Source organism: Formica exsecta, unplaced genomic scaffold (genome assembly GCF_003651465.1).
Source record: "Formica exsecta isolate Colony F162 unplaced genomic scaffold, ASM365146v1 scaffold840, whole genome shotgun sequence".
NCBI classification, from domain to species: Eukaryota; Metazoa; Arthropoda; class Insecta; order Hymenoptera; family Formicidae; genus Formica; species Formica exsecta.
In genome coordinates, this window is record NW_021853612.1 from 20938 (window position 1) to 37734 (window position 16797).

Consider the following 16797-nt stretch of genomic DNA (forward strand, 5'->3'; position numbering starts at 1 on the left):
CTATTACGTACCACATTACAAATTATAACGCAATGTATGACAATAAAAAGAATTAAAGAAAAACTTACAGAAATAAAATTTCTAGAAGATTATTATTTTCTCATAAACAAATCTAATGTTAAAAGTTTTATTATATAATAAATCTTTGATTTCAGCTTACAGTACAAACTATACAACTAATACAAATCTATATTAGAAAATTTCCTCTGCTATTGCTTTGATATAAATCTGTTTAAGATATATCCTTATTCTTCTTGTTCAAATAGAGATCATCATAACTAAAAATGATAAAAATTTATATAAATTAAATATGGAAATTTAGATTCTTTGATCTTTGTTTCTATCCAGCAAACACAGATATATAACTGTTATATAACATGTAACTAACATATACATTACATGTTATATAACAATTATATATCTCTGTTTGCTAGGATACTATTAATATGTTTTAGAAGATATATGTGTTTAATAAATATAAATCATACCTAAATTATATTATGGTGTTATTATTGGCATGTAGTTACTGTAGGTGTTGTTGCAAGCAGGACATCTTTCTTGTAATAACTTTTGTATGCAGTTTTTGCAGCAACATAAATGCCCACATGGTATAAAAACTATCTCAGATTTTTCAACTAAGCATATGATACATCTTCCTTTTTCATATAAACTGTTCGTATTTATAGTTGATTTTATATTCTTAATAGATAAAAATGGTATTTCTTGTTCGTCTTCCTCTGTATCTTCATTATTAATCCAGTAACCATAATCATCATCGGGAACTTCATAAATATGTTCTACAAAAATAATTCTTTTTTACTTTATATATATATGCCACCGTATTTTACATATATTTAATAATATACTTATATTTAATTACCCTCATTATTATCACTACATTCTTCAGCGTCTCTATTTTCATCAACCTCTATATTTTCTGAATAAGAAAGAATGCTTTGACTTTCGTCTTCAATATCAGCAATATCAGCAGTTGCAACTAAACAAAGAATTAAATAGAAAATTAAACAATTAGAGAATTATCCATTTTAAAAACACAATATAAATAAAAAACAAAATAAAAAACATTGTTTAATAAATAACCCGAGAAATGTCTGGTTTCGGGGGTGTCGGACAGAATTCAGATCCACGAGAATCTAAACCGAATATTCAGAGAGCGAAAAAGTGTTCTAAAGGCAACGTGCATCACGATAGACCGGTACTCACAGAATGATCGAGGATTTCCGGAAGGGTCGATATCGACGCAGGAGCGCGGATAAGGTCCTGAGAGCGTGCTTATGATTGGGTGATAACATTGCGCGAGACTAGTTAGATTGATAGGACAGGCTGCGGGATTGGGTCACGGCCGCGTACAAGAGGAAAAAGGAAGAGAGAGAGAATGCTAGAGAGAAGGACTAGAGTAAGTGAGATGCCGGTGCAAAGATTGAGAAAAGGGAGCGATATTTCCTGAACAAACATAATATATAAATATGTTAGGATATAAATATTAACTTTATAATATTAAGTACAAACTTTAACTGAATAAAATCTGAAATCATTAAACAAAAATTGTGACATTATTTACTTGAAAATGATTACAATTATTATGTATTTTTTCTACATATAGGGCTAGTTTATACTAATTTTTTATTACGCATATTAAATACTATATTAAATTGCTCTAATGATGTAAACAATGCCCTATTAAGCTAGTACGATATGAATCAAAAGTGTTATGCCTCGGGTGAGGCACAGTAAATTTCGGGATCGTTGCCGGATTAAGATTTAGGAATCTGGGATGCGTCTGGCGGGTTACCCGTAGCACTGGACACTTTTGAAGTTAAATAAAACTTTTATTCATTTCAAATGGTCTTGGTTATAATTCGTCCTCGTATTTATTACCTACTCGGGTCGCGTATCGTGTTATCTGACACTCGCGTGCGCGTGTTTGGAGTCGGGTTTACGTCGCGAGACTTGCTCCTCGATCTCCACGATTTTTACTGAGTGTGACTACTCGATATTACAATAATTATCGACACTCGCTGTTGACACTTGCGACTGTTAGCGCTACTACCCGCGTAATATTAATTAAGGATAAAGACTGCCCGCCGATCGTTAGCGATGGGTCTTTTTATTATCTCCCCTTGGTTTCTAATCAATAATTACCATTAATTAACAAATAAAATATTTTCGAGAATTTACTAAACTAAAAAGTTTAAGGAGACTAGAAAGATTTCAATGGCCAAAAATTGGGCAAAACTCGAATGACGATTGTGGACGAACAAATAAAGACACAATTTTTTTTGCAAGATTTTATACATTCTTAACAAACAAAACAAACGTTGTAATTTTCAAAAATATTAATAATTAAGGAAGATATTTGTATCATTACTAAAAAACATAAAATAATATAAAAAAAGATACGCAGAGATATTGTGGATATAAGGATGAAAATAGCTAAATCCGAAATTTGCTTCAGCGACATATCGTGAAATATGAGGACCGATTTCTTCGAAGTAACGGCAAAAGCGGGACCGCTCATTTCAACTACATCTTTAAATTAATTTTAATCAGAGATTATACGTATGAAGCTTTAATGGTACAAGTTAAAGCATGCGTAAATTCTTCGTGGAAATTATTTTAATCGATAATTACCATAAGTTAAAAGATAAAATACTTTGGAGAATCTGTCAAACTAAGAAGTTTAAATTTAGAAAAATTTTTATTGATAGTACATATACGTTCTGTTGCTTCTAACTTCGACTTTTATACAATACATTAATGTGGAAGGATGAATACGCAAAGATATTACGGATATAAGGATGAAAATAGCTAAATCCGAAATTTGCTTCAGCGACATATCGTGAAATATGAGGACCGATTTTTTCGAAGTAACAGCAAAAAGCGGGACCGCTCATTTCAACTACAACTTTTAATTAATTTTAATCAGAGATTATATGTATGAAGCTTAAATGGTACAAGTTAAATCGTGCGTAACTTCTTCGTGGTAATCATTTTAATCGATAATTGCCTAATTTAATCGATAAGTTAACAAATAAAATATTTTCGAAGATTTACTAAACTAAAAAGTTTAAGCTTAGAAAAATATTTATCAATAGCATATATACGTTCTGATACTACTAACTTCGATTTTCACACAAAATATTACTATGTAAAGAATAATATGCAGGGATATTATAGATATAAGGATGAAAATAATAATCCGAAATTTGCCTCAGCGACATAGCGTGAAATGTGAGGACCGATTTCTTCGATGTAACGGCAAGAAGCGGGACCGTTCATTTCAATTACAACTTTTAATTAATTTTAATCAGAGATTATATGTATGAAGCTTAAATGGTACAAGTTAAAACGTGCGTAAATTCTTCGTGGAAATCATTTTAATCGATAATTACCATAAGTTAACAGATAAAATACTTTGGAGAATCTGCCAAACTAAGAAGTTTAAAATTAGAAAAATATTTATCAATAGCATATATACGTTCTGATACTACTAACTTCGATTTTCACACAAAATATTACTATGTAAAGAATAATATGCAGGGATATTATAGATATAAGGATGAAAATAATAATCCGAAATTTGCCTCAGCGACATAGCGTGAAATGTGAGGACCGATTTCTTCGATGTAACGGCAAGAAGCGGGACCGTTCATTTCAATTACAACTTTTAATTAATTTTAATCAGAGATTATATGTATGAAGCTTAAATGGTACAAGTTAAAACGTGCGTAAATTCTTCGTGGAAATCATTTTAATCGATAATTACCATAAGTTAACAGATAAAATACTTTGGAGAATCTGCCAAACTAAGAAGTTTAAAATTAGAAAAATATTTATCAATAGCATATATACGTTCTGATACTACTAACTTCGATTTTCACACAAAATATTACTATGTAAAGAATAATATGCAGGGATATTATAGATATAAGGATGAAAATAATAATCCGAAATTTGCCTCAGCGACATAGCGTGAAATGTGAGGACCGATTTCTTCGATGTAACGGCAAGAAGCGGGACCGTTCATTTCAATTACAACTTTTAATTAATTTTAATCAGAGATTATATGTATGAAGCTTAAATGGTACAAGTTAAATCGTGCGTAACTTCTTCGTGGTAATCATTTTAATCGATAATTGCCTAATTTAATCGATAAGTTAACAAATAAAATATTTTCGAAGATTTACTAAACTAAAAAGTTTAAGCTTAGAAAAATATTTATTAATAGCACATATACGTTCTGTTGCTTCTAATTTCGACTTTTATACAATACATTAATGTAGAAGGATGAATACGCAAAGATATTACGGATATAAGGATGAAAATAGCTAAATCCGAAATTTGCTTCAGCGACATATCGTGAAATATGAGGACCGATTTCTTCGAAGTAACGGCAAAAGCGGGACCGCTCATTTCAACTACATCTTTAAATTAATTTTAATCAGAGATTATACGTATGAAGCTTTAATGGTACAAGTTGAAGCGTGCGCAAATTCGTGGAAATGATTCTAATCCATAGTTACCATAAGTTAACAGATAAAATATTTTCGAGGATTTACAAAGAAATTTGAGCTTAGAGAAATATTTATCATTAGCACATATATGTTTTGATAGCACTAACTTCCACTTCTACATAAAACATTACTATAAAACATAAATTTGATGTAATGGCAAAAAGCGAGACCACTCATTTCAATTACAACTTTTAATTAATTTTAATCAGAAATTATACGTATGAAGCTTTAATGATGCAAGTTAAAGCGTGCGCAAATTCTTCGTGGAAATGATTTTAATTCATAGTTATCATAAGTTAATAAACAAAATATTTTCGAGGATTTACTAAACTAAAAAGATTAAGCTTAGAAAAATATTTATCAATAGCATATACAGGGTGAGTCATTTTAATCAACGCACGCAAATATCTCGTAAAGTAAGCAAGATGGAAAAAAATGTTTTATACAAAAGTTGTAGGGTTCAGAGGGGGACACATGATGAAAATATGAACTTAACCTTGAGTGATCTTTTCAAGGCCAAGTCAATGTGATCAATATTTTCTTAAATGGAACCCCCCATTTTTTATTGCATATTCTTATAGCTTATGTCGAGAGCTTTTCAAAACACTATAATAAAGAAGAATACGCAAAGATATTACGGAGATGAATACAGTTAAATTCAAAATTTAATTCGGCGACGTATCGTGAAATGTGAATATTAATTCCTCGTGGAATTCTAATCGACACTTATAATTAATAAATTAGCAGACATAATATTTTCGAGGGTCTATTAAACTAAAAAAATTTAAGTTTAGATAAATATTTATTAGTAATACATATACGTTCTGTTGCTTCTAACTTCGACTTTTATACAATACATTAATGTGGAAGGATGAATACGCCTGATATTACTAACTTCGACTTATACACAAAACATTACTATATAAAGAAGAATATGCAAAGATATTAAAGATATAAGAATGAAAATAACTAAATCCGAAATTTGCTTCAGCGACGTATCGTGAAATGTGAGGACCGATTTCCTCGATGTAACGGCAAAAAGCGGGACCGCTCATTTCAACAACAACTTTTAATTATTTTAATAAGAGATTATACATATGAAGCTTATAGGGTACAAGTTAAAGCGTGCGTAAATTCTTCGTGGAAATTATTTTAATCGATAATTACCATAAGTTAAAAGATAAAATACTTTGGAGAATCTGTCAAACTAAGAAGCTTAAATTTAGAAAAATATTTATCAATAGCTCATATACGTTCTGTTGCTTCTAACTTCGACTTTTATACAATACATTAATGTGGAAGGATGAATACGCAAAGATATTACGGATATAAGGATGAAAATAGCTAAATCCGAAATTTAAGCAAATAAACAGTTTTGATATAATTGCAACTGAGTTAAACGCAGCTAAGTTTGGTACGTATAATTTTGATTCACATATCAAAAAAATGGTACGGAGTATACTTACAATTAGTTTACATCATACATCTTTTTGACATGTGAATGAAAGTAATACGTATTAAACGTTTAATCCAGCTACGTTTGCAAAGTTGTTTATTTGCTATATTATTTGGAAATATAAAAATTTAATTAGCGCAAAGAGTAAGCACAAAAATTAATATACAGGGTGAGTTTTTTCACTTGAAACTGTAAAATATCTCGGAAAGTAAGCTTTATCGAAAAAAATGTTTCCAACAGAAGTTGTAGGGTTCGGAGGGGGCCACATGATAAAAAAATAGATTTGACTTTGAGTGAACTTTTCAAGGTGAGGTCAATGTGATCAACGTTTTCTTAAATGGAAACCCCCTTTTTTTATTGCATATTCTTGTAGCTTATCTCGAGAGCTTTTCAAAACACTATAATAAAGTATTTTTTCATTAAGTACTTTTTGAGTTATTTTATATCTTAATCTGACATATTTTGATATAAAAGATAAAATATCTCGTAAAATATTTAGTTTTCGATAATCTTACCGTAATACTTTTATGTACAGAATAATAAGACAAATCAATTGGTATAAAAAAAACAAATAATTGTTTAAAAATAAATAATTACATACTTTTTCTTATAAACAATTATTTTTTTTTATACTAATTGATTTGTCTCATTATTCTGTACATAAAAGTATTACGGTAAGATTATCGAAAACTAAATATTTTACGAGATATTTTATCTTTTATATCAAAATATGTCAGATTAAAATATAAAATAAATCAAAAAGTACTTAATGAAAAAATACTTTATTATAGTGTTTTGAAAAGCTCTCGAGATAAGCTACAAGAATATGTAATAAAAAAGGGGGGTTCCATTTAAGAAAACATCGACCACATTGACCTCACCTTGAAAAGACCACTTAAGGTCAAACCCATATTTTTATCATGTGGCCCCCTCCAAACCACCTCTATATTTTCTGAATAAGAAAGAATGCTTTGACTTTCGTCTTCAATATCAGCAATATCAGCAGTTGCAACTAAACAAAGAATTAAATAGAAAATTAAACAATTAGAGAATAATTCATTTTTAAAAACACAATATAAATAAAAAACAAAATAAAAAACATAATATATAAATATGTTATGATATAAATATTAACTTTATAATATTAAGTACAAACTTTAACTGAAGACTAGATACCAATAGATAGATAATTTTGTGCTTCTCGTATCTTTGTATTTCTATATTTATTGAATCGACAACGATTTCTTGTTATTTGTAGACCGTTTAATAAACGATCGTAATTGATTTCTTGATCCGTAATTAATTTCGAAATGTTATCTATAAGAAAATAATTCTTTATTAAAGATATAAATATTTTAAAATATTTGAAACTATTTAATTAATTATTTAATTCTTGAAAAATAACTTTAAATTAAAAAATTAATTTATCTTATCTCTATTATTTATCTCTAAAATATATCTTATCTATATTTTTCTGTATCAACTGAACAAATCTTTTTTATTCTTTCCATTGTATTAACAATCATAAGCTAGAGAGGATAAATATACAGTGTTCGTATTTATAATAAAATGTTATATAAATAAAAATACCTAAAAATATCCAAAGATTTGGATGAACTGTTTGCATTTTCTGCGTCATAATATTATGAAATGATTCTACAAGATTATTGGTTCGAATTGGGCATCCATATACACTTATTTTATTCGATATTGGAAGCCATGTGCTTCTCATATACTTCATAAAAAGTAACATGTTAGGATAATTATCAGATTCCTCATCCGCAATGATTTGCATAAGAGTTAAACCTTCTGAAAACATTTCTGGTGGTGCTAATGCTAATGTCATTGCCATGGATACTATTTTGCCCGGTGCTTTTAAAAGTCCTAATCGTTTCCACCTTTTCAGAACAGCCTATCAAAGTAAACATAAAATATGTAATTAATATATTTAATGAAATGTATCTTTTAATAAATTACATAAAAAAAAACTTTTCAATTATGAATGTAAGAAATAAATAATATAAATAATCAAAGTTGATAGTTTCGCTAATAACAAATATTTAAATACTTGACAATAATGAAACCAGCAGCCTCGTAGAGATGCGTGGGGAAATTGTTCATGGATAGCGTTCATCGATGCTTTTTCGTAATCCATCATTATGAAACGCAAATTACATTGCAAATCAGGAACCAGTTTTATAATTTCTTTCCATATGGATTTGTAAACTAATTGTGTTCTGGCTTCACACAAAATAAATAATACTGCAATACCCTAAAAAATAATACGACAAATTTAACCAAATGACATTTAAACAAATGTATATATGAAATAAAAGTATATGGAATAATAATCATCATTTATCATCAAAATCCAAATACCTTGTCCATGTACCGCACATGTACTGAAAATAATTGTGCAAAGTTTGGTGCTCTAGGTACAACCTGAAATGATATATATTTATATATGACTATAACAACAATTATAATTGCCTACAAATAATATTTCGATAAACTAATGCCAAAGTAAATGTTTTAATTACAAATATAAAGTGCTAGCAATTAATACTTACAGTAAATGTACCATCTATAAAAATTTCAGAACATTTCTCTAATATTCTTAGAAGCTTATCACTAGTAAGTATGTAGGAATACTTGTTATCTTCAGATATAACACAGCCTTTATAAATATATTTTGTAGGTTCATAATCTTGAAGCAAATCGCCAAGATCACATACATTCAAAGGTAACGGAGGACGCATTTTGATTTTTTCCCTTGATAACAGATTTCTCATAGCATGATATGAAATATTAGCTGCTGCATTTGGATTTTTTTGACAAACGGTATCAAATATTTCTTTATTCGTTATAGTGGTTTCTTTACACATTTGAAGCATTTCTTTTTTTAGATTTAAAATATCACTTATATAAAGCTCACTTGGATGATTATGTGTACAGTCTACAATAAACTTTTCATTTTCTTTAATTAGCAGACCTTTACATGCTGTAATACGTCTTTTTGCATAACGATATATGTAATTGTATCTTTTATCAATATTGTATGTACATCCTTCATATACATACAAATAACTGCCCTTTCTTTTTCCAGATATTATCTCCATTTGTGCACTGTAAATAAAAAAATGTTTTCTGCTATATTTATTTTTTATTTTTTTCCTGCTTTTTTAGAACACACACATACACATACACATGTCCCTAACAACACACCTTCTCCGGAGGACATCCGGAGAGTACCCAGAGGACATCCACAGGATATTAAACATCCTCTGAATAACCTCTGGATGGTCTCTGGATGTCCTCTGGACATGTGTGCTGTTAGGGGTGTGTGTATATATAAAGTACGTATTATTATACTATCAAATAAAATATAATAATGTTTTAATTGATGTAATAAACTTGTAAACAGAAAAATCCAATAAAATAAAATAATGTAAAAACCTTGAATGCTACTGTATAAAAAATATTTATATAATAAATATTTATATAATATTCAGAATTTAAACACAATATTATAAGAAGTCAAAATACTTGGAAAACAATTGTATTTCTGTTCGCTAAAGAACAAAGTACTACGCTATTGTTAAGTCGTAAGCAAATTAATCAATCACAGTCGATTATTTTTGAAATTATCGACTCTGATTGATCAATTCGCTTACGACTAACGACATACGACTTATCATAGAACGGGCCAAATATGGTGTCGCTTATATTAGACATTTCATTGGTTGATTTCCTGTGCGCAGGGACTATATTTCTATATGAAGGATAATTGGGATTCGAGCGACACCTGTGAAAGTGAGAACACGTGCCTTGAGTGCCTCTTGTTAATTCGTTTGATAGAAATTATAACTGCCTTTTTCGAGTGCCTCTGCTTCGCTTATAATAACGCTTTATGCTGATTTGCTCGGATCACGCTGAAAACAGTTATCTCCTGCTTTGCTTGTGCGCTGTTTCCTGTGTGCTTTGTACATTCTGTAGTGCGCAGTAATTCGCCATCTTGGCCGGCCGGTCTCCCGGTCGAGCCTCTTCAATCGCAAGCATGTCGATCCAAGATCCCACGAGGGATCCCGCTTTTAAGACAAATCTCTTAACGACTGACGCCTTAACTGTAACAGTTAATAGTTTATTGACGAATAACGACGAAGACAAACTCGATTCGATCGCATCCTCTCTCCTCCCGTTCCCTCCGGAATCCGATAATGTGATGGAGGCGGAAATGGAAATCGAACCAAATAATAATATTCTTCCTGTTTTAAGGGACATCCTTCCGATCGGTGAAGATTGTGGCATCCAGCCTTTGGAGACAGCTAAACCAAAAACCAAAAAACGTAAGAAACTAGAGAAGGAAAAAGCGCCTCTCTTCACAAATGATGGTAATGAGACGAGTGGGGTGGACGGCCTGCATCAGGGTAAGCCTTCTCCTTCTGATCCTCTATTTAATAAGGACGGGCTTGACTTGTCATGGTCTCTGGATGTCCTCTGGACATGTGTGCTGTTAGGGGTGTGTGTATATATAAAGTACGTATTATTATACTATCAAATAAAATATAATAATGTTTTAATTGATGTAATAAACTTGTAAACAGAAAAATCCAATAAAATAAAATAATGTAAAAACCTTGAATGCTACTGTATAAAAAATATTTATATAATAAATATTTATATAATATGGACGGCCTGCATCAGGGTAAGCCTTCTCCTTCTGATCCTCTATTTAATAAGGACGGGCTTGACTTGTCATCCCTTATGGATGCGAATAGATATGACAGGACCTCGCAGGGTCCTTACGATGTCATTATACAGACTCCGGAGGGTTCTCCCTCCTCGATTGACCCTATCGCTGTAGGTCGCCTCTTGTATTCCATCTCCAAAAAAGGTATAGTAGAAATTAAAAAGACAGGCTTCTCAAAAATTAGTATTCAGTTGAAATCCAGAGAAGCGGCAAATAACCTTATTTCTAACCCAATACTCAAGGCCAAGAAATACAATGCTTTCATACCTTTGTTTAGGACTACGAGGAAAGGAATAATTCGAAACGTTCCACTTGACCTCTCGGACGAGGAGATATATAGGGGAATAGACTGTAGTATAGCGATTTCCTCCGTGAGGAGACTGAACAGAAGGGAAAGGGGTGCAGAGGCATCCGCTCTCCCTGGAGAAACTCGGGGATCGGGCTTGGTCCCCTCCAAAACAATATCTGTCGTCTTTAAAGGACAGATCTTGCCAAGGTATTTATACTTATACATGGTCCGACATCCAGTCGAACCTTTCGTTTCTAAAACCTCTTTTTGTTATACGTGCCTGCGCTTTGGGCACCTGAAGTCCCAATGCAAGGGACACCCCCGTTGTCAACATTGTGGGGATAGGGCACATGAGGAGGCAACCCAATGCCCAAAAAGAGATGGCCCTCCATTTTGCATAAATTGCAAGGGCCCGCATAAGGCCACAAGCTTCGCTTGTCCGGAGTATGTTGTGCAGAAAAAAATTAGAGAGTTAGCAGCATACGAAAATATTTCCCTAATCGAGGCTAGAAATCGAATTAGAGGCAATAACAATAAAGCCCCTAACCCAATATACAATTTTAGCGAGTATCCGTCACTGAGCGGCACTCCCCCCTCTTACGCCCTTCCCTCTTTCCTTCCCCGCTTCATCCACATTCCCCTCTTCTTCCTCAGCCCCTCCTTCCCCTCTCCCTCCTTCTTCATCATATTCACAAATCCTAAATCCCAACAGAAAAAAATTATCAACCTCTGCCCCACTTCACATTTCATCTCCTATGCCGTCCCCCTTCTTATCACACCCTCAAAAAAAACCTCCGAGCAGTACCAATCCTTCCCACCCATCCTTCCCACGCTCGACTCCCGGAACTTCCTCCTCCAATCTTTTCCCATCCCATAATTCCCTACTAATCTCTCCTAACGGAAGATTCCCATCCTCCTCGGATTATGGTGTTGCCTCCAGGCATTCTATCCCTCCTCCCACCAACCCTGCTCCATCTCAAATCTTAAAAAGTAACCTAAACTTTAATTTTAACCCAGAGCTATACAATCAGCTATTCAATCTCATTAACCTAATCATGGAAAAGCTCTCCCCGGCACTGAGACTTCTTGGCCTGTACGACGCAGTGTCGGAATTCATGAACTCCTTCCTATTATCCATAAATCCCCGCAACCCCAGGTCCAACTGTCCAAATGCCGGGATCACCTCGGATTAGCCTATCTCAGAATCAGTCTCTTAGGATCCTGCAATGGAATTGCCATTCGCTAGCGAACAAAATAGATCCGGTAGGCACCTTGTTTCAGCGGTATAATGTCTTGGCCTTGTCGGAGACTTGGCTGAGCTCTGGATCTCGGGTGAGCCTGCGCGGTTTTGAGGTGTTCCGGAGGGACTCGCTGACCCGCAATAGCGGGGGCTTGCTTCTGGCCGTCCGCCGTTCTGTGCCGTATTCTGTCATAGACGATTGCGTTCGGTTCGATGGGGGGCTAGAATGCATGGCCATGGTTGTCCACTACGAGCTTTTCGATCTTGCCATTGTCTCGGTGTATAGACACCCGCAGAGATCGCTTTCAAAGCAGGAGTACGACTCCTTGTTTGCCTTTTGTGATTCTTTTACTCATGTGATCCTTTTGGACGACTTCAACGCTCACCACAGCGAGTGGGGCTGTGACCGGTCGAGTAGAGAGGGAGTCACCCTGCTCTCCTCGGCATTGGATTCTTCCTTCACCTGCATCAATGACGGATCCCACACCTTTTTGACGCGCCCGGGTCAATCCAGATCCGCAATAGATCTCTCCTTTGTTTCTCCGCCGATTATCGACTACTGTGAGTGGAACACATTGGAGGATACTCACTTGAGTGACCATTATCCAATTGAAATCAGATTTAACCACCTCTTGACGAAGAAGGAATTTTTTTCGCATAGGATAAGATTGTCATCGAGAGAGAGGGAACAGTTTGTGGTCAATCTGGGCACCAGCACCGGAGTCCTTAGGGTGGCTATCGACGAACCCTCTCTGAGCGGACTGGATAATTACTAGACCTTTCTCAGTCATCTGAGGAACCAGTTGCCTCTCAAACCAGGGGCAAACCGCCGCCGGGGCTCCTCTGGTCGGTCGTCCCCGCACGGGCGAAGAGCCTCCCTTCCGGCTCCGTGGTGGAGCGAGGCCTGCCAGGAGGCGGTGGACCTCAGGCGCGAGCTTCTGTCGATCTTTAAAAGGTCTCCGTCATATGCTAACTTCCTGGCATTCAAGAGGCAAGAGGCCGTTTCGAGACGAGTGTTGAGGGGGGAAAAGAGGAAGGGATGGAAAGAGTTTTGTAAGAACCTCACACCAAACACTTCCATTGCATCAGTTTGGAAGATAATAAAGCGGTTCAAGAATCGCCACATGGGTATCGCCTACATAAAAAGAATACCCATTGGGTATTTAATTTTATTTTTTATATCAAAATATGTCAGATTAAAATATAAAATAACTAAAAAAGTACTTAATGAAAAAATACTTTATTATAGTGTTTTGGAAAGCTCTCGACATAAGTTATAAGAATATGCAATGAAAAATGGGGGTTTCCATTTAAGAAATTGAAAGTGACCTTCATGTGACCTTCAAATGACTATCCAAGGTCACATCAATGCACCATCTTATGTCCCCCTTCGAACCAAACAACTATTGTCTGAAACGTTTTTCCATATCTTCCATATTTTTCGAGGTATTTGACTGGCTCTTTTAAAATGGACCACCCTGTATACAGGGTGAGTCATTTTAATCAACGCACGCAAATATCTCGTAAAGTAAGCAAGATGGAAAAAAATTCTAAAAAAAACAATAAATACATCAGAAAACATTTTTTACTTACAGCAGAAAAATGGAAGTAATACCTGGAAAAAAAAAGGGCAGTTTTTTGTATGTTTCTGAAGGATATACATATAATTTCGATAAAAGATGTAATAACATATATCGTTGTGCAAAAAGACGTACTGCTCTGTGTAGTGGCTTATTAATTAAAGTAGAAGAAAAATATGTTATAAAAAATGGACATAACCACCATCCAAGGCCTTATATTGTTGATATTTTCAATCTAAAGAGTGAAATGATTCGAATGTGTAAAGAGACCACTGCAACCAACAAAGAAAAAATTGATATTATTTCTCGAAAAAATGTTATTGCATCAGCAAACATTTCATTTACTGCAGTAAGATCTCTGTTATTAAGAGAAAGAATCAAAGTACGACCTATATTATCTCAGGCCATTAGCGATTTTGGCAATTATTTAGAATATTATGAAGCTACAAAGTATATTTACAAAGGTTGTGTTATGTCCGAAGATAATAAATATTCCTATATTTTTACTAGCGACAAACTTTGAAAAATATTAGAAAAAAGTTCTGAAATTTTTGTAGATGGTACATTTTCTGAGTATTAATCGATTTTATTTTTATGAAACATTACTTTATTGGACTATTAAGCAATCATGATTATTGTTATAGTAATATATTGGATGATTGCATAAGTTCGTGCCCGATTTTCATAGATGGCATTAAGTTACTGCATGGCGGAGTTCTATTGTTTTCGTGTGGTAATTGTTGCTTACACCGAATAGATGACATTGTCTTATGTCAATTTAGCGTCAGACATTGTTCAGATAAGTCCATTTGTGCATAAGAGAAATCATTAAAAATGGAGAACGAAAAGGTGCATTTGCGGCATGTAATGTTACATGAATTTCGGAAAGGCGTGAGTGTTGGGACTGCACAAAAAAATATTCAAACCGTTTATTTAGACCGCGCTCCTGCTCTCCGAACAGTCAAAAAGTGGTTTGGCAGATTTCGAAATGGTGATTTCAACATGGAGGATCAACCCCGCTCTGGACGGCCTTCTGGCATTGATGATAACATTGTGCATGCCTTAGTGGAAAGAAACCCAAGGATTACAACTGAGGATATTGCTGAGAGGCTGAACATCGATAATTCAACCGCTTTTCGTCATTTAAAAAAGCTTGGATACGTTTCCAAGCTTGATACATGGGTGCCGCATCTCCTGACTGAAAGGAATAAGCTAAACCGTATGACTGTGGCTCTTTCTCTTCTCGAGCGTAACAAAAAAAAGCCTTTTTTAGATCGAATGGTAACAGGCGATGAAAAGTGGATTCTCTACAAAAACGTACAGCGAAAGAGGACATGGAAAACAGCAGCTGAAGGAGCAGAACCCGTAGCAAAGGCTGGCTTGCATCCGATGAAGGTGTTGCTGTGTGTTTGGTGGGAACGCAAGGGAATTATTTACTTTGAGCTGCTCCGACGCGGCGAAACAATCACGGCGGACAAGTATGTGTGTGTGTGTGTGTGTGTGTTCTAAAAAAAACAATAAATACATCAGAAAACATTTTTTACTTACAGCAGAAAAATGGAAGTAATACCTGGAAAAAAAAAGGGCAGTTTTTTGTATGTTTCTGAAGGATATACATATAATTTCGATAAAAGATGTAATAACATATATCGTTGTGCAAAAAGACGTACTGCTCTGTGTAGTGGCTTATTAATTAAAGTAGAAGAAAAATATGTTATAAAAAATGGACATAACCATCCAAGCGAGCCTTATATTGTTGATATTTTCAATCTAAAGAGTGAAATGATTCGAATGTGTAAAGAGACCACTGCAACCAACAAAGAAATATTTGATATTATTTCTCGAAAAAATGTTATTGCATCAGCAAACATTTCATTTACTGCAGTAAGATCTCTGTTATTAAGAGAAAGAATCAAAGTACGACCTATATTATCTCAGGCCATTAGCGATTTTGGCAATTATTTAGAATATTATGAAGCTACAAAGTATATTTACAAAGGTTGTGTTATGTCCGAAGATAATAAATATTCCTATATTTTTACTAGCGACAAACTTTGAAAAATATTAGAAAAAAGTTCTGAAATTTTTGTAGATGGTACATTTTCTGAGTATTAATCGATTTTATTTTTATGAAACATTACTTTATTGGACTATTAAGCAATCATGATTATTGTTATAGTAATATATTGGATGATTGCATAAGTTCGTGCCCGATTTTCATAGATGGCATTAAGTTACTGCATGGCGGAGTTCTATTGTTTTCGTGTGGTAATTGTTGCTTACACCGAATAGATGACGTTGTCTTATGTCAATTTAGCGTCAGACATTATTCAGATAAGTCCATTTGTGCATAAGAGAAATCATTAAAAAGGGAGAACGAAAAGGTGCATTTGCGGCATGTAATGTTATATTTATATATTTTATTTCAGGTTGTACCTAGAGTACTAAGATTTACACAGTTATTTTGAATACATGTGCGGTATATGGATAAGGTATTTTGATTTTTATGATATACTTTATCATTCCACATGCTTTTATTATATTTTTTTAAGTGTTTTGTCATATTATTTTTTAGGGTATTGCAGTATTATTTATCTTATGTGAGGCTAGAACACAATTAGTTTATAAATCTATATGGAAAAAAATTGTCAAACTGGCTCCTGACCTGCAATGTAATTTGCGTTTCATAATGATGGATTACGAAAAAGCATCGATGAACGCTATCCATGAACAATTTCCCCACGCATCTCTACGAGGCTGCTGGTTTCACTATTGTCAAGTAATTTAAATTTTATCAAATATTTCTTGTTAGCAAAACTATTAGCAAAACAATTAAACTATATATAGTTTTGGTTATTCATAAATTATTCACATTATAATATTCAATAGCTTAAACATTTTTCTCTGTTACGTCCAGACTCAAATAAAGGAAGAGTCAGCGGGAGGG

The 16797-nt window shown here is 33.6% G+C and overlaps 1 protein-coding gene across 1 annotated transcript; it reads right to left on the reverse strand.

The window, feature by feature from the left end:
- Positions 1-515: 515 nt before the first annotated feature.
- On the reverse strand, positions 516-9257 carry LOC115244734. The gene is made up of 7 exons (XM_029822653.1): positions 8562-9257; positions 8371-8433; positions 8060-8263; positions 7582-7903; positions 7168-7308; positions 927-997; positions 516-797 (listed from the first exon to the last, which is right to left on the reverse strand). The coding sequence occupies exons 1-7, from the start codon at positions 9108-9110 to the stop codon at positions 693-695; spliced, it is 1455 nt and encodes a 484-aa protein (XP_029678513.1). The 5' UTR covers positions 9111-9257; the 3' UTR covers positions 516-692.
- Between the last annotated feature and the right edge of the window lie 7540 nt (positions 9258-16797).

Coding starts and splice junctions, on each gene's coding strand:
- LOC115244734 (XM_029822653.1), bottom strand. CDS start 9,110: ATGGAGATAATATCTGGAAAAAGAAAGGGCAGTTATTTGTATGTATAT. Junction 7,904..8,059: donor GCTGGTTTCATTATTGTCAA/GTATTTAAATAT, acceptor TTACTTTGATAG/GCTGTTCTGAAAAGGTGGAA. Junction 798..926: donor CTTATTCAGAAAATATAGAG/GTTGATGAAAAT, acceptor TTATTTTTGTAG/AACATATTTATGAAGTTCCC.